The 25,176-nt window shown below is 33.5% G+C and overlaps 1 protein-coding gene across 1 annotated transcript in view; it reads left to right on the top strand.

Annotated features, from left to right (window-relative positions):
* Nucleotides 1–25,176, top strand: part of LOC145671296 (dipeptidase 1-like) — a 408,614-nt gene that overhangs the window by 228,227 nt on the left and 155,211 nt on the right. Inside the window, exon 3 of the mRNA XM_081740265.1 lies at nucleotides 12,709–12,883. Within this exon, the coding sequence (XP_081596391.1) occupies nucleotides 12,709–12,883 (175 nt within the window). The remainder of the gene's footprint in view (nucleotides 1–12,708; nucleotides 12,884–25,176) is intronic.

Raw genomic sequence — 25,176 nt, 5'->3', positions numbered from 1 at the left:
AAATTAATTCCCACCCTTCCCTCCCGTTTAATAGTGCAGAATTATAGTCTTTTATGAATTTGTATAATCTCATTTTTGAGTTATCACACGGACAAAAGTAATTAGATTAACATGGTAAGAAACAATAGTAAATTTAATTTAAATTTATAGTAGTATAGTAGTAGTATAGTAGTATAGTATAGTAGTATAGTATAGTAGTATAGTATAGTAGTATAGTAGTATAATAGTAAAATTAATTTTACTAGAATCTTTTAATTTTTCTGAGACCGTTACCAAAGGCGTAAGCCACCAGCGTCTCCAACATGCTTTCTAATTAAAGCAAAAGCAAACCAGCATCTACAACCATGCTTTCTAATTACTCCTGGGATCGTACCTTTGATCTAAAAGATCTTAAGACCAGCATCTCACCACCATGACAACCTAGCCACTCAGTGCCTATTTGGGGATGCAATAATGAGTGCTACTAGGCGCCTTCCACTCACCATCTAAAATGAGTGGGTAACTTATAACTTAACTTGCGAGAGGTTTATTTAGGGATTTAAACAAATAAATATACTTCCACTTCATTTAACATAAAACACTGTATTTCTAAAATCTGATGAATGAATTGTGAGATTTCTGAATAGTTGCTATAACGGATATTCGGAGTCATTTGCCAGTAAGATATAGTACGACCAAGCATTGAGCTTTGAATTCTGACTCGGAGTCACACATACCTGGTTCAATCTGTTGTTGTCCCACGTCGATCTGGTGTTGAACTCTGCACCTTAAGCTGTCACTCCTTGTTGTTGGACGATGAAAGCTGGCATTGAGGAATGGGCCTCTCAATGTAAATCTCCCTCGAAGTTCTGCGTCGTTATAATATGTCGAAGTACAACGTACTGTTTTCTCCTATCATCTGGTGGCTAATTAAATGTAACTTGGTTCTCCAGACTCGAACCCAAGTATCTTCAAAATCGAAGACCAATCTTGGAACTCTTAGAACTGACTCTCAAGAGCTGATCTAAACTCCTAGGACTGATCTGATCCTTCTAAACTGATCCGATCTCCATGAACTGATCCCAAAACCTTCTCGTCCTGTGGTTTTGTTTGGCTCGGTCCAACTACCATCGTCTGCTGTTTCGTCTGCTGTTGCACGTGTGACCCCGTTTTCACATGGAGAGACAAATTCCTTCCATGTGTCAAAACTCAAAACTGCAACCCTCGACACGTTCTGATTTTCCGATCCTAAGCAATTCTCCGTACATCCGTAATCTCATGAAATTCATACCATCCCACAAATTCATGTTTTTGTACAATTTCCAGAATCTGGCTAATGTGAGGAAAGACACATTTTCAACATTTCCTTCCTACATTGCCAGACACGATACGATGACATTTTTATACAACATTGTTTACAATGAATTGCTGACACAACTGTTAGCGAGATTGTGCAGCTTGCATTAACTTTACACATTCAACATTAAATTCCCATAACCTTTCTTAATAATTTCAAGACATAAACATAACAATAAATTTGAAATATACAAATAATTATTCTCGAAAATCGAGTTCCTCTACAATATGTGTCATTCTTAGGAGAAATCAAACAATAATAGATAAAATCTGATACTCAACGCTATATACTTGTACGTATAGTGCGAAAATTAACAAACATTTTATTGCAATAGAGTAAAAAGTGTCAAGTGCAAAGGATCGGCCATTAACGACATACTTTGTAACGTCATAAGAATCCTTTTTATCGATTATCTCAAAAATATTTTTTTTATTAATTTTCGCAAAATTTTCTCTGCATCAATTTTCTAAAAAAAAATCCCTTTTATCAATTTTCTTTAAAAAAACACTTTTATTGATATTCTCAAATTCCTTTCTATGGATTTTTTACATTTCTTCTTATTGATCTTTATTTTTTTATCGATTTTCTTAAACATTCCTTTTTATCTATTTTCCCAGAAATCACTTTTTATCGATTTTTTCAAAAAAATATCAATTTCCTTAAAACTTTCCCTTATCAATTTTTCAGAAATTCTTTTCTATCGATATCTCAAAAGATGTTTTTATGAATTTTCTTAAAAATTTTTCTTGATCGATTTTCTCAAAAATTTCATTTTTATCCATTTTCTCAACAAATCTTTTCTGTTTTCCAAAAATCGTTTTTCTATCGATTTCCTAAAAATACCTCTTATTGATTTTATCAAAAAACTTTTATCGATTTTTTAAAACAATTCTTCTTATTGATCTTCTTAAAAATTCTTTTTATCGAATTCCTCAAACATACCTTTTTATCTATTATTGCAGAAGTTTCTTTGCATCGATTTTTTCAACAAAGTTGTCAATTTTCTTAAAAACTTCACTTTATCGATTTTCTCATAAATTCATTTCTATCGATTTTTCAAAATATATTTTTATCAATTTTCTTTAAAAATTTTCTTTTTGTCGATTTCTAAAAAAAAAACTATGTAAAATCTCTTTTCTATCGATTTTCTCAAATTCCTTTTTCTGGATTTTCTCAAAATTATCTGCAAGAATTTATCGTCAAGTATATCATTTTCTTCAGCCCGATGAAATCTATCTATTGATACATGTCTTATTTCTGAAAGATTTTAGACAAATATTTACTGGAAAATATAATCAAAATCTATGTTTAAGGTATGTGGGAACATGCACACACGACGTCAGTTAATTACGATAGTAACACTGTCAGTCATTAAAGAATGTCACGCTCCGAAGACTAGATTCTAATGAAATTTGTGAAGAATCACTGAGAAAGTATACTCTTTTACCCCCCCCCAAAAAAAAATCGAAACCGGTTCACTGTCTAAAAATTATCGAAAGTAGACTCGTTTTTAAGAACAGAATCATCAAAACCGGTTTACTGTGTGAAAAGTCTCGAAAATTATACTTTTTAAACACGAAAATCATCAAAACCGGGTCACTGTGTGAAAATTATCGGAAGTATATCCTTTTACACAAAACAATCACCGAAACCGGTTCACTGTGTGAAAACTATCGAAGGTATACTCATTTAAACAATAAAATCATCAAAACTGATTCACTGTGCGAAAATTATGCTTGATCTCACACACAATTGTAGTATGAAAACTGTCAGTCATTGAGAAACTTTATTGTCTAGTTCGAAAGACTATATACAGATCCATATGAAATTTATATGGGACAAGCACTAAAAAAACATTCATTTAAACAAGCAAACAAACGAACGAACAAACAAACAAAAAAAAATGATTAAATAAATCGTTGCCCTTATGTCGAAGTTATGCTTCACAATACGTATATTAAGGTCGGTTAATTACGCTTTTCCCACTACATCTGTTGAGGTGTTTCATTGTCTAACTCCAAAGACCTAAGGAAATGTATATGATATTATCTTGACGGTATGCTCTTTGAAACGAACACACACAGAAAAAGAAATCAAAATTGATGAAACTATGTTGAAGTTATATGTGATCATAGACATCATATATATATATATATATATATATATATATATATATATATATATATATATATATATATATATATATATATATATATATATATATATATATATATATATATATATAGTGTGAACCTGAAAGATGTGCACAAACACCGGGAGGTGATTCGTGGCATCAAAAGAAGACAAAAAGTCCTCTTGCCTGTTGTCGAAAGGGACTACTGTTACTTGCCTGTTAATTACCAGATTATAGAAAATCCAAAAGTTCCTTTTGGAACACTTCGCACACATCTTACGGAGGTTTTAAACCTACATTTTTTTAATCGAGCAGATATGACTTCAAGTGTCATGTTCTTAACCGTACTCTTTATTGCTTTCTTTTTTAATTACAGCCCTCTGAAATTCATTTTCTCACGATTTCGGCACCTTATATCGCTGAAACTATCCCTCACTGAGCAAAGTTCCAGAGGACTTTTTTTTTTTTTTTTTTGCTAGTCTTGGAGTCGGGAATCAGCTTTTTCAAATTGTTTCTTACCATGCTGTATATATATATTAAATATATATTGAAGTCGGTTAAAAAGAGAGTGATGTGTTATAAACTTATTTTTCGTTACGTAAGTTCGAAGGTTGAAAGTAGAATAAATGACTTGCTTTTGAAACTAAGACACTGTTACAGTATAAATATTAAGTACGGTATGCGTGGTGGAAGGGGCGTTACAGTGGGAATTGAAAAGGAAGTCATGTGTTATGTGATATACTTGCATCAGAGGTTGAGATTATATTAAGATATGTTGATCTTGCAACTATAGTACCCACCACAATTAATAAAACTAAGCAGAAAAAAAAAAAAACAACTACATGAAGATTGCGCCATCACAAGCTATCAGCTTTTTATACCTTAGTTCGCAATACAAATTATTTTAAGATTTCTTAATTTAAAGACATCTGTAAGTAAAAACCTGTCTGGAATTTAATTTTAGGAAGGGAGAGAAAATAGTAAATAAAAAATGTTTTATATGCATACAAAAGTTTTCTACCGAAGGTGTTAGCAACACATTGGTTATATGTACAGAAAGTACGGTATTTGAAGGTTGGCTTTTTATATTTCGCGCATGTTAGAACTCTATAATGTGATACTTAGTGGCTAGCTGGATAACGCTGTGCCCAGGGGCGTACACAGGGGGTGGGTCCTTGGAGTCCGGACTCCCCCCTTCCGACTTTTTATGTGAATGTAGTTTACTTTCATGGGCAATTTTAGAAATTTTCATATAACTTAGCCTGAAATTGTATTTGGATCCCCCGAAACGCTTTAGACCCCTCCCGAAATAAATTCCTGCGTATGTCCCTGGCTGTACTTATCAAGCACTTTGTCACGGTTTCGATTTCTATATTATATTTGCCTTAGATATGAGTCAAAGTACTGATCGGAATCTAATCTCAAACAGTCTAACCAATCAATAGAACATTAGGATATGGTTGATTATAGGATATATTGAGCTATTTTATTTTTGTAAGAAAAGCAAGGGGCCATGTTGGTTCAATTTTAGAGCGCTTAGCTCTGATGTGGCTGGTCGCTGGTTCGATCCCCGGCCTAGTACGTAAGTTTATAAAGGACAACGTTGTGTCTGTGGGTTTTCTCGGGGTACTCCCGTTTCCTTAGACTTTCTCATTCCACGAATTCTTCCATTATCTTCACTTGCCTTAAACATTATCTATTTTAGCCCAGTAGCGTAGCCAGGATGTGTGTTTAAGGGGGGGGCAAGTGCTGTTATAGGTACATATAGAAAAATTACAAACAAGAAATATATAACCATAAAAATATATAAAAAATTACAAACATCAAAGTACCAAAGTACATTGTCGGACCTCTTTGGGAGGGCTCTGGGGCCCCCTTCCCTGCGCCACTGTTTTAACCTAAAGTTCCTAATTGTGTGGTGTTAAATTGAAACATTTGATTTCATTTCATTCTTATTTCTAATAAAAGCAAAAGTAAATCTTATTCTTAAACAAATAGCGATGTCACATACAGTATATATCATATGAAGGTGTTCGTTTCATATGGAGTGGTATTTTCTAAATTAATATTGGAACTGGACAGTTTGGGAAACATTAATCTACAGGCTAATGAGTGGAATTGCGAGACAAGATGGGACAGGATTCTCGTAACGAGAGACAAGACGAGATACAGTGGCGGATCTAGAACGTAAGAATTGGGGGGCAGCGAGACCTTAGACTATGATAGGTATATCATGAGTTTATTATAAACTTTCAAAAATATTTAAATAATAGCTTCAATTATTTACGTCATTCAAAAAAACGGGATATGCTTAGGAATGTGCACGAAACGAGTCGAGACAGGATTTTCCTCACCAAATTCGAGTCGAGACACGGCTCTTCCAATAGAAAAATATACATTTTTCGAGTTGAGACATCATTTTTACAGCACATTTTCGAGACGAGACAGCCATAAATCTTGTCTCGTGCGCATCCCCAGATAGGTTTTCCGGCCTTGGGCTATTACTCCGCCACTGACGAGCCATCACTTTCAAGTCACATTTTTAAGACGACACGTTCCTACTAATAAAAACTGGCATACGGATCCAAGACGGCTGTGACATTCAGTTGACACTAGAGTGAGCGCCGGAACAATGTGCTACACAGATTCTCTTCGTCCTTCCTGCGACCATATTCAGTTCTTCTTCCTCATTATTTGTTCTCAATTAATACGAACAACTAGGACTTCTTTTGATGTATGAAATACTCTGAGAATGTCGACGCTGATATTAATGGATAATAGAGAAATATTTGCTAACAAACATTGCTCTTTCTTTTATTTCACTATGCATTTCAGTGGCTTTAAATGGTGTTTATGTTCCTTACTACCATTGATGTGCGGATTGTCTCAATGTGGAACGAACAATTAAAGATATTTTTTTAAAAAAATGTAATCTCATTAGTAAATGATTGTGTCTACAATTGAATATAGCCTGATATTGATTACCGTTCAAAATATTTGTTTCCTAATTCAACACTTTATTACAATTCGCAAACACGACATAGAAAATTCGTACAAAATCCGTATCCGTGACTCCGCGTTCCCCCTTCACTTCTATCCCTGTCAAAGATAACTCAGGATAAAAATTTGTAAGTTTCTTAGCTTTTTTTCCTATGCATTGGAAAAGGTTTATGAAGATGTATTTTTATTATCCACTCTCCTATATTAAAAAAAAATTCAAACAAGCAATAAAAAATATTGGTATTTTTTGCCAGAAAATCTCCTGATAATTAAGTCCTTAAGGGGTTGAAAATAATAATGATACCGTGATTCAAATCAGTGTAAACGTTCTCCAAGTAATAATTCCTTTAACAACTGTTGGCTTCAATCATTGGTAGTTGAAACTGACTAGCCTACAGTCTTAATGTTGTACTTGCAATAAACAAGTACGTAAGACAGAGGAATAAACGAGGGACGGTAAATATATTTTTTTCCTAGTGGCGGCAAAACATTAAATCCGCCCCTGCTCGTGAGGAAACACAAAACATTTAGAAAAGTTTGTGCTTAAGGTGGATCATCATCCGGAAGTCAATACATATTTCAGGTCATTGCCTTAACTACTGCGCAATGAAACGTTACACATTATAAATATTGTAATGTAAGATAGAGCAATGTTTCAGCTATAGCACAAGACACTGATTCATTTGGTTGTGTTTCCTGATATCGAAAAATGTAAGAAATAAAAGAAAATATTTTATTCTTTTTACAATGAGCACACAAGATGGCACTTGCTGTAAAATCTTACTAGAAGTGCTCAGTTTTACGAAATGTTTCTTTGTATGTGTAAAGTATTTTAAAGTAACGATCTTATTACGAAATAGATATATTGTTTGACCGTTTCTCGTGTTATGTGCTATATTTTATTTAAATATTAATTTACATTTAAGGAAATAGATTTTGAGACGAAACTTGTACAGAACGCCTTAATGCGTTGTTGCCAAATTTGTACGTTTACTGTAGTTGTCGCAATAAGAAGATTCCTGGATTCTTGCGTTGCAGTTCGAGAAGCGGAATTGCGGTAAAGGTCGAAAACTAATTTCCCTAATAAGTACCCAAGCAGAATTCCATTATTACTTCCTTTATTATCTGGCATCAGTAAACACTCGACACTATCTGGCAGCGCCATACTATTCACGCAGCACTGGGAACACCTTGTGATCCACCTTCAAACAAAATGGTATTCCATAATTCCTGAAATCTTTTACAATATAAATTGGTCAAGAATGTTTATTAGGTCGACGCCAAGTATTCCATAATTCCTTGAAGTCTTTTACAATATAAATGAGTCAAGAACGTATCATTGGGGTCGTCAGGTATTCCATAATGTCGTGAAGCCTTTTACAATATAAATGGACCAAGAATATTTCTTTGGGGGAAGCCATTTATTCCACAATTTCTTGAAGTTTTTTACAATATAAATGGGCCAAGAATGTTTCTTTGGAAGACGCTCAGAGTAAAACTGAACAGAGAAGAGAATGTGATGGTGTAAGCACTGCAAATAACTAAGAATGTATCAGAATAACGTTTAAAGAGACTCATGCAAGATAAGTAATAAATGAGTACCATTTACCTAGCCATTATCTTTAATAAACAATAAATATGAGTTATATGGTAATAGGTAATGACTTCTAAATATACATTAAGTGTCCAACTTCATTAATTAGATTGAAGAATTATTACTAGTAATAATTGTTGACATGCTTATTTATAATTAGATAAATGAACAGAGAGAAAAAACGAATATATTAATTTACATAAAAGAACCAGCTAAAATACCCCTTTAATTATGCACTGAAATTTGTGAAATTTTCCCATTTTAAGATTATGCAGACGCCATTTTCCATCTCTTTTGAAACCGCATACACATGTTAGAGAGAGAGAGAGAGACAGAGAGAGTGTTGGAGTATTCCTCATAGAGCGTGGGAAATAAGAAGGATCAGTTGTTGCCGCAAACCGCACCGTACCCCACTCTCCCCAACTAATCCTTTGCAAGTGTTAATTGCTATATATATGGAGATGGCGCTCTTCTGCATCTAAATTAATGTTATTTATTATTAAAACTTTTCTGCTTGTAAACGTCGCAACTCATTTGTAACGTATCTGGTAACGACGCAAGTAATGAGACTAAAGTCTTATTATTGTGGAGCAACAATGAACGCTAAGGGATACATTTTATAAAGCTGTAGGTTTTGTTCCAAAGAGTTATCTTTATAAGATGACTACTAACCGGTGTTCGAAGATCCTGTTTCGATTTCCTTGAATACACAGCTTATGGAGAAAATATACGTGTAAACTAGGAAATACAGTTTCAAAAGCTCTGAATGTCACGCTTTATTACACTGTACGAGGACCGGACGGAGTTCGATTTCCCTTATTGCATGAAGGTTTTTGTTAGAAAGAAAATCATCATCATAGGTATCAGGGTTAGATGGTTTAAACCAAGGTGGTTTAAACCAGCTAGTTAAAAAAACAACTGGTTTAAACCAAAATACGAAAAATGTCCGTAAAAGTGTAAGTGTTCGTAAAATCCTGATGAGCACACATTTGTGGGTTATCACATTTCACTCCCATATATTATTCGTATTATACTCAGGCCTAAATTCCCCCATTTGTTACTCAAAGAGATTATACTACAAAAGCAATTTTTTAAAAATAAGTTTATGAATGTTTCCTTTGAGATTTTTTTACAGTTTGTTATGCAATTGCAATCAAAGAAATTCTTAATATTGTTTCGTGATAATAATGTTAACTATTGATAAAATAAATCGAAATACCATACTTTTGTTAGGGGAGAGGGTGACATAAACACCACGAGATGCATTTATTGATACCAGAAGTGTGTTTTGTATCTATTTACGTATAAATGGGTCAGATCCAAAGTGGACTCAAATAATTAGTATCTTTATTCACTTTTCTTACTGATATGCAAATTAAGTCGTCGTATTTCTTTAACTTGGACTAATAAAAGTCGTAGTGAACTAACTTGGCCTGAATTAGTTCTTCTGTACTATGCAGTATTTTGAAATTGTCCATATGTAATTTTGTATGATGGTATCACTTCTGCAACTATTTATCTTTCTCTTTCTGAAATGACTTTTGACAATTATATTAACAAGTATGTAAAGATCAGCACAACGTTTTTTTTCTTTTCTTTCTTTCTTTCCTTTTTTTTTTTTTTTTTTTTTTTTTAGCAGGAATCCTTCGTGAGTAAGTCGGCAGACATATCGCATTTGTGGCCAATTAGTCCCGGTTTCGAGTTCAAATGGAGGATAATTTATTTCGGAAGGCGAGCAACGGTTTGGATTCCGCTTTAAGCTTATGGGTCCTCTTCCAGGATAATCCGGTTGTTGCATAATGACACCAAGGCGAAACAAACTTATTTCTATCCATATGTGACATAAATACATAGAGCAAATAATTTAAACCAAAAAAAAAAAAAAAACAGGTTTAAATCAAAAATACCGTTTTTTTTTTTTTGTTTTCTTAATAAAAAACATGGTTTTTGCCAACCCTGATAGGTATTCTGCCGTTATTAGCAGGTTACTTGCTGTAACTGAGAATCTTCCATGCTCCACGATCCTCCACTAACATCTTCGTCTTCATGTACGACTTTCCTGTTTTAATATCGTCCATTAATTGTAGTCTTTTTTGCCCCCTCCCTCTCTTTCCTGCCACCATACTCTGTAGCACGTCACTCATGATACAATTTCTTCTTATGCAATGTCATAATCAGTTTCTCTTTCTCTTCTCAGTAATACCTAAAAGTGTTCTTTTTTCTCCCCCACCATTTCTAACACCATCTCATTCGTTTCCCGATCGACCCCAACTAATTATCTTCATTCTTCTCCAGACCCACATTTGGAAAGCTTTCAGTTGCTTTTCATCACTTTTGCGTAATGTCCACACAGTAAAAAATGGTTGTGCTAATTCAACTCAATTTTAACATAGAGCAGTGGTTCCAGCGTGACTACCACTATGCTGTGTTGGTTCAACACATACCCGGCGGTTTAACAGAGGGGGGGGGGAAGTTACGTCTTTAAGACACAACCGGTGTTGAGCCGTGCCGTAAGCGTTAATGAACCACAAAGTTACTGTCCCAAAATATGTTAAATCACCTATATGCGTAATGTGTTTACATTATGCTGAGTCTAAAAAACACTTTAAACAAGTAAAACAAAGTACTCCAGTGGCGGTGGGGCACGAACCCCCAGCCTTTTAATTACTAGCCGCCTGCTCTTCCGAGTGGTAGAACACTTATCTCTGGTGTAAAGGGTTCCTGATTCGATCTCTGTCTAAGCAACTTATGATGGACAAAATCTCGTCCGTGATCTTGTTTCCTCCCACATTCTGATTCCACAAATTCTCCCATCATCAATCCCTTGCCTTATTCCTCCGTCTGCTTTAGGCTAAAGCGTATAATCGTGGGACGTTAAACTGAAAGATTTCGTGTAATGGATTTATACCAATTTCGGTTTTAGTAAAGGGACGGGATATACATGAAATGTATTCTTGGGTCACCATCCCCTGTCTCTTACAAATTTTGCTCTATAGTGATCAACGTAAATGTCGACAATTGTTGATTGCTACCAATTTCGGGTTGAATATTCCACCAATCAATGAATTTCTTTTATAATCTTTGGCCCTCTTCATCTTGATAAAATTCGGTATTGATTATTTAAGTAGCTTTTAAAATCTTTTGTCTTCCAGGCGGAGAGGGAGGCGTACTGTAGTCATTTATACTTTTTTCCAGACATATTCATATATAGTACACAGCAACTGATATGTTCACCTTCTCAATTCAATCTCCCTTTATCTTTACGTACTTTTGCCAGCGGTGTGTCAGCTTCACAAGACCCTCTTAAAACCAATTGTATGGAGTCCCACGCACCCATGTTTGCACAGCTTGTTCAAGATCATGAGGATCTGCGTACCGACTACCACACAGAGGTTCTTTTTTCATTGCCCAGAACAGTTGTAATCGCTGGAAGCCAAACGCGTAGACTAAGGAGGGTATGGCTGCACTGTAATCCTTAGTAGTTGAATGACGGCAGTGGTTTCCCGGTTGGTATGAGGACGTGCATTATCATGTTGCAGAAGAATTCCTTTCGTACATCTTCCTGGCCGCTTTCTTCGAATGACACGTCGTAAGTTGCTAAGGGTGTCCACATACGTTGCACTGTTAATCGTGGCTCTACGTTCCAGACAATCGATCAGGATAGTGTCTTTCCTATACACAAACATTATATCTATACGCTTCCAAGCTGAAGATGTTGTTCTAAATTTCTTTGCTGGTGGACTGTCATGATATTTCCACCGCATTGATTGCTGCTTCGTCATCGGCTCATGGTAATGGAGATTAGTTATATCATTAGTTGTAAGCCCAGACACAAAATCTTCAGGATTATAGTTATGGCGTTGCAAACGTTTTCTGTATACAACAACACGACATTGTTTTTGTTCTGCACACAAGAGTTTTAGAGTATGCGCTGCACGATGCGCTCTAGGATGTTTCTGGTTAGTCCTGTTGCAGCCTCCCTTTTAGAAAATATGATCCATATGTTACCTTGAATGGTCCTTTTCACCATACTGAGGACAGCTGGTGTTGTCACTGTCACATTGTTTTCAGAACTAGTTCTCTTTTTCGTCGAGGTGGTACCCACTTTGCAAGCCTTCTACCCATTATACACTGTTTGTTTTCTGTGATAGTGCATGTTCTCCACACAAACTGCCACAAATTTTCTAAGAATCTCGGCTGCAGCTACTCCCTTTTTCCACAGGAATACTGTCCTGCATAATCTACGTTGTCTAATAGGAACACTCACAGAGGTTCAGACAATGTGCTTCACAGAGTACTGCTGTTGTTTCCATTACCTGTGCGCTTCCAATTGTTAGACAAAAATTCTAGGTACCTGTAACTGTCTTCTCAACTTCGTGGTCACTGCACCTGGAACGAGAAAAGAATGTAAATCATTATGGCACGCCCCTCGTATATACCTAATTTTGGTAAACAAAATCTTGTAAAACGATATGTCCTAAAATCTTTCTTGAATGCAGTGTTATGGGAAAATTAGCAATTTTATCGATTCGATTTTCTTGATTTAATAATTGCCCATATTCTCTGCCTTTTGAATGTTAGTTTTAGCTGCATTATTGAATGTATGTCACTCAAAACCTTTATACTTCCTTTCTTTAATTTCAGGAAGAAATATTGATGTGAAACAATGGCTGGCTGTTTGCGGAGGATTGATTGTCGCTGGCGCTCTTGGTATCGGTGTTGGAGTTCCCCTTGCTTTAGAACTGCATTCATCAACTATATTAGAAACTCGCCTAGATGTCGTTGAAAACATACTTAAAGAGGTGCCTTTAGTTGATGGGTAAGTATGCAAGTTTGAAATTACTAGACGCAAAAATTTATTTTACAGAAAATAGGTTTTGGTCTACTTAATTGATAATGTAAAAATTATTAAGTGCTAGGCAATAATGTGCTTTCAAGTTACAAATAGACATTGCTACATTTAATTTCTTGCACTTATTTCTATTTCTTAACATGGACTTCTTGACACTAATGAATTCCATAGAAATGTTGGTTATCTCTATAACAATTCAGAATTCCGAAGTACGTATCTTCTGTCCGTCTGTCACTAGTTGACGGGTATAGATTAAGAAAAGCAGCAAGATATAGCGAAAATCTTTACATATATATACATACTTGTATATGAATTCAGCATTACAACAACAGGTTCCATTTTCTCCCCTATCTCTCCATTCATCCGCAAGTATCAAGAATTTCCGGTTTGAACATGATACCCTCCCCAAAACGATATAGATAAAAGTCATTTGTTCAATAGGACTTGGCGTCATGGGCGCCCACAGAGGGGGGAAAGAGGGGGCAATTGCCCCTCCCTGGATTTTCGAAAAAGGTTAACATTTATAGGTTCTTCTGTACTTTTAAAATCAACATTTATAGGTTAATAGTATACTTTTAAAATCAACATTCACTAAATGATTTAGAGTGACAAAATTTAGTCAAATACATCCCTAAGATTTTAATCTACTTCTCTCCCCCATGTGATGTTTCATTTCTTTTCAGTAATAATTATATTCAGCCTGATGCTGCATGCAACGTTAAGTATTTTGAATGATGGTATCAGTCAACTGAGTTGAAAAGATAATTTCGCTCTTTGTTGTTTCTTTTGCTGACGTGGTGCTGATAGCAATAAAGTTTTGTTTTGTTGGATTTAATTCTAGCAATTGTGTGTGTGTGTGTGTCTTGCTCCCCCCCCCCCCTTGGAAAATATCCTGCGGGTGCCCATGCTTGGCGTGCTGAGAATTAGCTATCATCACTAGTTTTATCAATTTACTAAAACCAAGATCAAAAGTGGAACTGAAAATGTAGGGGTACGCATGACGTCACGACGTCCCCCGTGCTTACCTTCGCGCACTTTAATTTTTAGGTAGTGGAGGGATATATGTTTTTTAGAAGTGGGAGACGACGTCCTCTCGCGTTCCCCTCACTTTTGTCCCTGACTAAAACAAAAAAAAAATAAATAAAATAAAATAAATAAATAAAATAAACAGCTTTAATACAACTTCTGAGTTCAGGTTATAGCGAGAAATTAACTTCTGGTATTGTTGCAATGTTCAAGAATGTGTTTATTCTTTACTCGTGTCCTTATATTTAAAAAAAAATTGTAGAAATTCACAATTTATATATATATATATATATATATATATATATATATATATATATATATATATATATACAGTAGCGTAGCCAGAATTTTTATTTGGGGTGGGCCTTAGTGTTCGGAGTCATGTTATATATATATATATATATATATATATATATATATATATATATATATATATATATATATATATATGCGTTTGTTGAAGCAGAATGTATTTTAATAATAATAATAATAAAGACCCCAAATTCTGACATTTTAAAAACAAAGACGATGTTGGCGAACACAGCTTGTCTAGGAGCTGTTTAGTGACATATTTTGTTTTAAAATAGAGTACATGAAAGGCAATTTCTGTTTCTTTCGAGAAAAAAATTATAAATATCAAAGTACCAAAGTGAATTGTCGAAACCCTTTGGAGGGGGCCCGGCCCCCCTGGGCCCACCCCTTCCCTACGCCACTGTATATATATATATATATATATATATATATATATATACATGGTCGGATCCAGGACTGTCTGAGGGGGTGCACCAATGACTACCAAAACAAATAATCACACTGGAGCTCTTCAAAGTGATATGTGACAATATTCTTTACTCCTGACAAATCTGATACATAGAACGGAAGGGGGGCGGAGGGTATTTTAAAGTGATTGCAAGTTTTATACAGGAAACAAATTTTCTTCTTTCCTCCTGCCTTCTGTTTCCTTTCCTACTTGACAAATGCTATATTGCTTTGCTTGTTGAATCATTTTCCTTAACCTTTTGAAAATCGACTTAAACTATTGCTTTTGCAAAGCTCTGCTTTCTTTTAAGCCCCAAACGAAAACATGATGGCAGAAAGTTTCGAAAAGTGTTGATTTCTTCACATTAGCTTTCCATTTTAGATAATGTATATTTACAACAAAGGGATGGTGCACATTCACCTTTGCTCCCCTCTAAATCGTCTTAGCGAAGCTTCTTCCCGATTTTTTTTTCGCTTACATTCAACAATTACCTAAATGAAATTCAGTTGTCTCTCTGCCCGCTTCTTTCCAGAGGAATCATTGACAACAGGTTATAAAACATTTTCCTTCCATATCTGCCATAAGCGATGATTAGATAATCAAATCGTACAATTAGTAAATAGGAAATTTATTTATTTCATAAAGACAACACAACAGGCTTAATGCCCAGTTATAGTATTGTGTAGCTACGTAATTATCTAACATACACTACTATACATACACAAATATACGTCGTTTAATTATACAGAAGTTATTGCCTGACAATTGTTTTGAACTTGTTTCCGGACATACTAAATACATCTACTACATGAAATCTAATCATTTCGTCATATGAAGCACACATTCTCCACAGAGAAGATTTAAGTAACATGTTAGTTCTTGCTTTTCTACAATAGAATGTCCCAATGTTTGCTCTTCTAGTCTTACCTGTTGGAACTCGTAACAACACTTCTGAAACTAATTCTGGACAATTAATTTTACCATTTAATAATGTGTGTAAGTACAACAAATCAAAAATTAATATTGTTTTTTCTAAAGTTTGAAAACTAAAATTCATTATTACGTCTTTACAGGGGACATATCCAAACAGTACAACAGTATTCTAATTTTGACCTCACATACGAAAAATATAACCTTATACATATTGGTTGTCCTATCCTATAAATTAAACCTAGGTTTCTGTATACACTATTTGTTATTGTGCCAATGTGTTTAGCAAAGGTTAGTTTGCTATCAAATGTAACTCCTAGATCTTTGATAGTATTTGAGGTATATAAAGAAGTGCCACTTATTGTATAGGTAAAGTTAATTGAATTTTCTTTTCTAGTGAAAAGTACAAATTTACACTTGGAGACATTCAGGATTAATTTATTCTTATCACACTATATTTGAACCTTGTAGATTCTATTGAAGTTTCATGCAGTCATCAATTGAACTTACTTTGGAGTATAATTTGAGATCATCGGCAAAAGGAACGTGAGTAGTTTTAATACACAGAGGAGTATCATTAATAATAAGAAGAAACAACAGGGGACTTAGATTAGATCCTTGAGGGACTCCCGATAGAGTATTGAACTTTTCAGTAACAAAATCATTTGTGTGAAACATATTGTTTTCGGTGATGCAAGTACGATACAAGATACTCCATTGCTTGTATCGATAAATTCAGGGATGCTACTTTAGGTAGCAATACATCATGATGAACGACATCAAATGCCTTGCTAAAATCAATATAAACGACATTTAATTGTGTTGCTATAAAATTTGTTAACATTGATAAGTTTGCCTAAGTAGATCTATTGCGTAACAAACCGTGTTGATAAGTTGAAAGAACAGCTTTTACATTATTTATTATTCGCACATATCATATACTATCAAGAATATTGACAAAAGGCGATAGAATACCTATTGCCTTAAATTTTATATTTCTCCCTTGTTTCTAGAGAAATAAAGATGAGATGATTGTTATACAATTAGTACAATAAGAAAATCGTCTTTTAGTTTTTATTGAAAATTTAATTTTTATCTGTGCGACGTCCCTCTGGAGCCACCTCTATATCCTGTGCTACTGTTTATAGTAAACCAACGTGCTGTTACGGATTAGAAATTAATAATATTTGGGCTATAAATCGTTCTCCCATGCACAATTAATATAATTTAATAACACAACCGCTACGCCATATATTCCTAGCTAGTATGCAGAGGAAACGAGAACGCAGAATAGCGTGGTGAAACTCTCTACATATTTTATGTCATGCATTCAGTCGTGGAAACTAACTACATAAATGGATTTCTTTACAGTCATTAGAAGAGAATTGTGGTACCACCTACTGTGAAAATAAGTTACAAACACTTCATTTTAACCACGCCAAGTTACCAACCATAATAATGGTATTATGAAACTTTTTTTTTCTGTTTTAGAAAATTTCTGGGAAAACCTCATAAATTTAACTCTCTCTCTCTCTCTCTCTCTGTCTGCCTTTTGGTACATCCAGTTTAAACATACACAAACAAACTCGCGCAAGTAAACAAGAAAAATACATACTACAATCGTTTGTTTCAGAAGAGGTTTTAATAATGTAACAAACCGAAATTTTTGCGCTTTCTAAAACCAACTCTACTAATATATTTATTTTATAACATGAATCACGAATTATTCGAGCTTAATTCTTTTTTTTTTCTCCCCCTTATATATCTCCCAGAAAACCAGAAATAAAAATGGTATAATCTAATTTTAATACAACTATGAAGAAGAAATAACCTTGTTTCGTAATAATTTGACCCAATTAACAACGAAGAGCCTGAAAATTGTAAGAGCGCTCTTCAACGAAGCTTGAATACAAGAATACCATTACATACATGTGTGTTCGTATTTTTTTTTTTTTTTTTTTTTTTTGACTTAATTCATTTTTCTTTAATAATGTTGATTTAACCTTTTTACTTTTATTTGGTTTGTAATTGAAAAGGTTTTTTTGATAGACGAAATGAAATTCTAACAAAGCGTTCTTTGTCAAGTACCGTATGCTTTCAACTTTTTTTATAAATTGTTAATATTGTAATTTTAATTGGTTTCATTCATCCGAGAAAGAAACACTGTGTGTTAGTTTTATGTTTAACAATGTTTTATAGTTAAAGCATCGTAAAACATGCTGAAATATGTTTTATGAATTGTGTATAGATTAAACTGAGTCTAAAAAAAGTCTAAAATTGCTAACTAGAATTTAATTATTAGCGTACGTACACACAATTTGCCTGTTATTAGACAGTATTGCACGGTATGTCTAAACTTTTCTTTCCACGGAGTTGCCTTATATTTTCACCGAGACTATAAATCACTACGAGAACATACATTTTCGTTTCATTTCTTTCAGAGCAGAAACGTAGGGAACGGGGTAGGAGGCCGGGCCCCCAAAGGGTTCCGACAATATACTTCGGTACTTTGATGTTTGTAAATTTTTATCTCGGAAGAAATAGCAATTACATTCCATGTACTCTATTTCAAAACAAAATATTTACTAAACAATTCCAAGTTCTGTTGGCTAATGTCGTCTTTATTTTTTAAAATATTTGCATTTTGAGGGATGTGGAAATCGAGTTTTCCAGGAATCCCTGCTGTTCGAAAGGAAAAAAGGAAAGAGCTATACGCATATGGTGATCTTGAAGTTATTTTTTTACTGTTTGACGTAGCAATGTTCATGGTTTTCAAGTATCTTCTTTGATACAATGCATTTGGAGACAGAGCCAGGCAATATTGAAAAGAATCAGTTCCTATCTCATAAAAGAAACTTCCGAAAAAAAATTACTTTACCTTAGTCGAAAGTTTAAGAGGGAATGGGAATATCTGAGTGCAAGAAATCATTGACCTTAACAAAAAAATCACGTGACCTGTCATCGCCTAGTTTGAATCATTCACCGCCGCTAACTACAATAGCAAAGCCCAGTTTAGTACCGCTCATTTCTAGCCGCTATTGCCATCAAAGAAAGCGGCGATCAATGGATTTCGATAAATGCTCAGCAGCTAGTTTCCTAAACCTACATGAAAAAAAAAAGAAAGAAATTAAGAAAGGAAATGTAAAAATAAAGAAATTCGGTGAAGAAAATGTGCAAACAAAGAAACCAATAAACAACTGAGAAAAACCTAAACAACATTTTAATTTAGAGAACTCGAGAAACCTTTAGAAAAATTGGCTAGAACGAAAAAAGACATCAATCGAGAAATAACGAAGAACTATCTAAACAAGCCAGTTCTTCAGAAAAAAATATTATTATTATTATTATTATTATTATTATTATTATTATTATTATTATTATTATTACATTAAACATTCTGGAGCAATAACTGCTTAAATTTTACCAAGAAAGAATTAGTAAAAATAACCCTTCACTCAATTTAAGAATATGGTTAACGATAACTTTCATTAAAAAAAAAGGAATTTTAATTTATTTGATTATTCTGTGTTTTGTGGAAGGTTTTGTCATACCCATTTCCTGGGGTTAAAGTCAGTGAAGAATTAAGCAAGAAATGTATATCCTAATATACAATAGATCACTTCTCATTTTCTGATTAGAAACAAGTGTTCTACAATACATTTAGTAAAAATGTGTATTGATCCAGGTATTGATCAATAAAGTTAGGTATTGATCCAGTATGTTGTATACCAGTATGTTTATGGTGTAAACACAATCTGTCCGTTTCTGGATGAAATCATAAAAATAGAGAACTCACTTTACGTCTCGCCATGATTAAAATACATATATTACATTATACTTTGTAAAAAAAAAATTCGATTATATGAAATATGAAGTAAATTAATTTGAGAATTCTTAAACACCTTGGTTTCCTGAAGTTGAAATGAGTCAGTAATGAGGAAGTGCATCTATACCTGTCTCATGATTTTAACCCTAGAACGTATAGGTTGGAATTTATAACACTACCGTATATGTGGGTTGTACAGAATCCCAATAAAAAAACAGGCTAAAGTAATAAAAGTCACGTGAGGGCAACAGTGTAGCTGAAATAATGCGCATGCGCGCTCACTTGAAATGCGTAGTGGGGTATCCTATACTTCACCTATAGTTTCTAGGATTAAGTAAAAAAATATGCTCCACGAAAATCTCGTCAAATGCAATTATAAAACGTAGTGGGTATTTTGATTGAGAAGACTTTGGTTTGTTATATTAACATTATGGAGATGCTTCGAAAATAATTCATATACCAACTGATTAAATACAACACAAGAAACCGAATTTATTTGAACTATTGTATTTTTCGTGCATTTTCTGCATTTAACTTCTTATTTTTATAATTAATCTTCTTTATAAACGAATTTACATACATCCACTATGGCTTTCTCACTTACTATACAGGGTGTCTAATAAGTCCCCTCACATAGGCTAACTCAGTTATTGTCAGAGTTACAACAAAATGTAAGAGGAAAAACCATCTCCAAATATGATGTTTTCAATCTAAAGTGAAGATTTTTTTTTTTTTTTAATCGGACGAGCCCTTTGGGCTGTACACTCTTTATACGCCCAATTTTAAATGAAAGTGCAAGGTTCCCATTTACCTGGACCCACAACATAAGTGATGAAGTTACTGTATCTTAGGCTGACATGTCGACGGCCAGACTCCATTTCAAACAGTAACACCCTGTATATAACTCTATCCAGAAAGAACAAGTTTTTACAAGTTACCGTTACAAGATTACTCATATGCTTTGGTGTTGCAGTTTGTAAGAGAAAGTATTTCCTTTCTCCTACAATATACATCAATAATAGATCCTTGTTCATAAGTTTGTGAAAGCAAAGTAATCTATTTTATTTTATATTGTTATTACTTTGGAAAGAATATTTTTCACCTTATTTTTGATTTCTATCCAATTTGAAGGTAGTGAACATTGATGTCATTGAATTAAATCTTTATATATTGTATATGCTCTGTCATCTAGAAATAGATCTGTCAATAGCAACTCATTTTGCTGCGTCAAGATACGAACTGACATTCTACATAAAACCCTTTATCGCGAATGAGAGGTTGTTGCATTAGCATAGAATAAAACCTCCAGATATTGACATGTTTGGGTTGAATGAACACAGTTTTGAAAACAACCAAGCACTACGTAATGAATAGAGACCATACAGAACTGTAAGCAAATAATACTGCATATAAAGCTGGTTTTATAATTGTACTTACATTGAATATTTACGGTCAACTTTGTAATTGGGTATAGTGCCCTTTATGTTAAAAAAACGGGGGGACTATACTTTGAAAAGAATATTTTTAATCGTTTTTTATTTCTTTTCAATATGAAAGAAGTGAAAATTATAATTTATTGTATTCTTTAATTAATTATTTAAAAAATAAGTTGTTCAATCTATTCTAATCTTATTTTACTTTCGAATCTCAAGCACAGAGGCGGTTCTAGAAGGTGAAAATTGGGGACGGGGCAGTCAAAATCCAGACTATAATATGTTGAGATTTCTATAAACTTCCAAAACATATTCAGATAATAGCATAAATGATTTTTAGTACTAAAAATTTGGGGGCTAGGTTCCCCGGCCCAGGGCTAGATCCGCCACTGCTCAAACAAGTTCTACATAATATAATTTTTCATAATAGAAATCTGCAGTCATACTACATTAACCTTAATTTACGGGTTACTAGAATCCTTCATAACTTATGTTAATCACTTTTTTTTTAAATATTTACCAAACACATAATTTTGAAATAATTTAGAAATAATTGAAATATTAGAAATGCTAGGATTTGTTGAATTTTTTGCGATTTACTTAACCCAATATATTAGATAAGATTATTTATTGATACTACAGGTATTTATTGTTACCAATTAGTTATTGAAATAAAAGAAAATCAATTGGAATTTTCAATACCTATTTATTGAAGTAAATTACTGATAATTTTGAGTTAATTTATTTATTTATTTAACAATAACCAGATACAGCTCAGAGGCCATTTTATACTAGATATCTAACAACAACAATAACAATGGGAAGGATTTGGGAAGGTATCGGCCAGGGCCTACTTAGTAGGTACCATCCCGGCATTTGCCTGGTAGGACTGAGGGAAACCCTGGAAAACCCCAGTCAGGATGATCGGCAGCGGGAATGCGAAGCCAACGCTCTACCACTTGAGCTACTTCGCTCAGTAAATACAAAAGATATAATGGTAGTATATAGTACCAAATATCCTGGGTTCGTGAATCGTGCTGTCCAAGACATGAACATATTCTACTTTTAATTAACAGCATTAACAAGTAACATAATATTACACAGAGCAATTAATACTGAATTTAAAGACTTATTCTCTATAAAGATAAAGTACGAATGAAAGTAATATTAAGCTCCCTTCTACTCTAGAATACACTTGGAAAACGTTATAATGAGACATAGTTAACTCTTTCTCGAGTTGCCTAGATTAATAAGTTATGCATACTGGAAATATAAGACCTAATATTTACATAAATACAACCATCTCTACACTGTTAATCAAACTATAACGACGGATAAAGTCGCGTATACTCAAAGTGACTTAGCCTCAAGCACACTTTGGCCGTAAGTTTTAATACAGCTAAAGGAAACTAGTTTCGGAGCTAATTATTTACTGCATTACAGGCCACGGATGGGTCTTCGCGGGTTATGAACCTCGAAAAACTGTGCGAACTAAACAAGTCGTTATGTACCATCTCAATTCTCTTCCACATTACAAACCGTAACCTTGAACCAACTACGTCATAGCCCTGTATACTATTCTACTTTCGCCAAAATACTATTTTTGATATTTTTATACTTGGTCACTGCTTTCCTTCCGTCTTTTAATGAAAATGCTTAAATTTATTTCCATCGAAAATCCTGTTTCTTCCGTTTCTTTCGACTGTGACGTCACTCAAAGACTGTTAGATTTTTGTACAGTGTCTGCTAATAATTTTGCGAAAAAATTCTCTTCCGTGTTAAAAAAACAGTTATTGTTTTTGCTTTACTATATGAAGTTACTCTTTTTTTATTTTTCAATAATCTTTTTATTGCGAGCTCCTTCGTGGCTAAGCGGTTAGCATACGCGCCTATGGCGTGAGAGACCCGGGTTCGATTCCCGGCGGGAGCTCATGTGGTTCGGATTCCACGCTAATCAGTAAGTCCACGTCTCATATAGCCTCGCTGCTGAACGGGACGTTAAACTCAAAATCAACTCAACTCTTTTCAATGCCTCTCTTTTAAATGGTTTTGAATAAAAGAAAAAAATAAATATTTCTGGATATCGTCCTTTTTGTGGACTAAAACGTGATACAAGAGAACACAATCAAAAATAACTTAATTCTTTCAAAATTTTAAAATAAAATGTTTTGTTCGCTATAATTTACGTTTGATTCAGTTTCTAATTTCTACGAAAGGAACTGAATACTTTTTGGCGCAACGTAGTTTCTTAATATCAACAAAGTTATAGCATTTAGAATTAAGATTTGTAATTCTACATCCTTGAAGCAAAATTAATAACTAACTCTAATGTTAGTTTGTTCTCTATCCTAAGCTCAAAAAGAGAAGACAACCATAGTCAAGTTTAGTTCTTTCAAATCTTAAAATATTGTTTTCAGTTCAGTTCGCCTTTTCTCTACTCTTTTCAACTGCAGGACAATCCTAGCTAACGCCCAGTGAGGTTTGTGGTGGACAAACACCGTGTGTGTGGGTTTTATCGGGGTTCTCTCCTTTCCTCCCACTTCCTTCATTCCACCATTTCATTCATTTCGTATCATCTCGGTCTCCTTTAGCCGGCATAACCATGACACGTAAAACGGAAATATTTCAATTTTTCTTTTAATTTTCATATACTTAAAAAAACTCTGGTATCTGGTGCACAAAACTTTTATGTTGTGTGTGTGACTGTATAATTTTAGTTCTTTTACATTTTACAAAACACAATAATTTCCTTCCCCTTAGCTTATTGTTGCTTTATCTCGTAATTTCATCCAAGTGAACACGATATAAATTAGTTTTCGTTCTTTCCAGATTTTTAAATAAAACATTCACTTTGTTCTTCCTTAATCTCAACAATGTGAAGATACTCACAAATAAGTTTTAATTCTTTCAAATTTGAAAATAATATATGTGTTTTCATTCTAGTTTTTAGGTTTTCTTTACATCCTAATCTTAACGAAGAGAACATGATCTGAGTTAAGTTTTGTTCGTTTAAACTTTAAAACAAATAGTTTGTCTTTACTTACTTTATGCTTGATTTTCTTCTCGCTTCAGTATACTGAGCATGGTCAGTATTAAGAGCTGATCTTAAAACTTAAAAACGAAATGTTACCTAAATTCTAATCTTCGATTTCTTTACTTTCTAATTTCAGAAAAATTTATCAGAATTAACTTTTCTACCTTGAAAGTTATCTATGTATGTACAGTATACAAATGAAAGTCACTATATTTGTGACGTTGTTTCTTTATACTTTCAAAATATATTTTCTTATCCTGATTTATGCGAGATTTTCTCAACAAAGTAAACATAACCAGAATTAAAGGTTGTTTGTATTTGTAAATTTTCAAACAAACGATTTCTTTACTGATCTACGCTTTCTTTGCCTGTAATCTCAACAGGAATTTAAGTTTCGTTGTTTCGAATTTTAAAATATCTTATTGTTTTCACTTTATTTTAAGTGTGCTTTCCTGCCTAATCTCGAAAAAAGTGCATTCAATTATAATTAACTTTTCATCTTTCAAATATTAAATTTAAATGTTCTTCTTCACTTTATTCTGCAATTTGTTTCCTAATCTTAATGAAATGAACATAATGTTATTTTCCATTAGACTTTTTTAGTTGTTTTTTTTTTAATCAAAAGATACATTATATTTCAATCTAAAATTTTCTTGTAGGCCTTATATCTTGAGAACTACACATAATGTAGACAAACCCAAACTATCACTTAATTCTGTATGATGTGCTTATTCCGCACAAAATACGAAAACTCGATTTAGGGGCCATTCAAAAATTTTGTGGCCGCTGATCCAAAAAATAATTGTTGGCCAAGATTGCAATTTTTATGCATTTTTTTGATCATTCGTAAAATTCTTGTTCGATTTCTTTCTCATCAAAATTTGATCATTTCTATTAACAGAATTTGTACCTAATATTTCTTGTTAATATATTAGTATTTTCAATTTACTAATGTTTCTGAAGCACATTTTTAATTATCACCAACTCTATTTTACATTAGGGACAAGATTACGTATTAATATTTTTGTGCACATGAAGTCCTTACTCACGAACCGATATATATGTTTTCGAAACCGCATATGTTTATGAAGCTACGTTATTAATCAAACGAAAGAAAAGTACCTTTATTTCTCGACGAAGGACTTAAGAAGTTAGACAGCGACCAAATAGGAGAAAGGAAAGGAAAAACAAGGTAACAAATGGATCGAGTAATAAGAACCATAGAAGCAGGAAAGTGTGTTCATAAGATAT

Source organism: Thermobia domestica, chromosome 2, assembly GCF_964235325.1.
Source record: "Thermobia domestica chromosome 2, izTheDome1.hap1.1, whole genome shotgun sequence".
In the NCBI taxonomy this organism is placed as follows: domain Eukaryota; kingdom Metazoa; phylum Arthropoda; class Insecta; order Zygentoma; family Lepismatidae; genus Thermobia; species Thermobia domestica.
The sequence above is the reverse complement of the archived record's forward strand: the minus strand, read 5'-3'. Positions and strand labels throughout refer to the sequence as shown.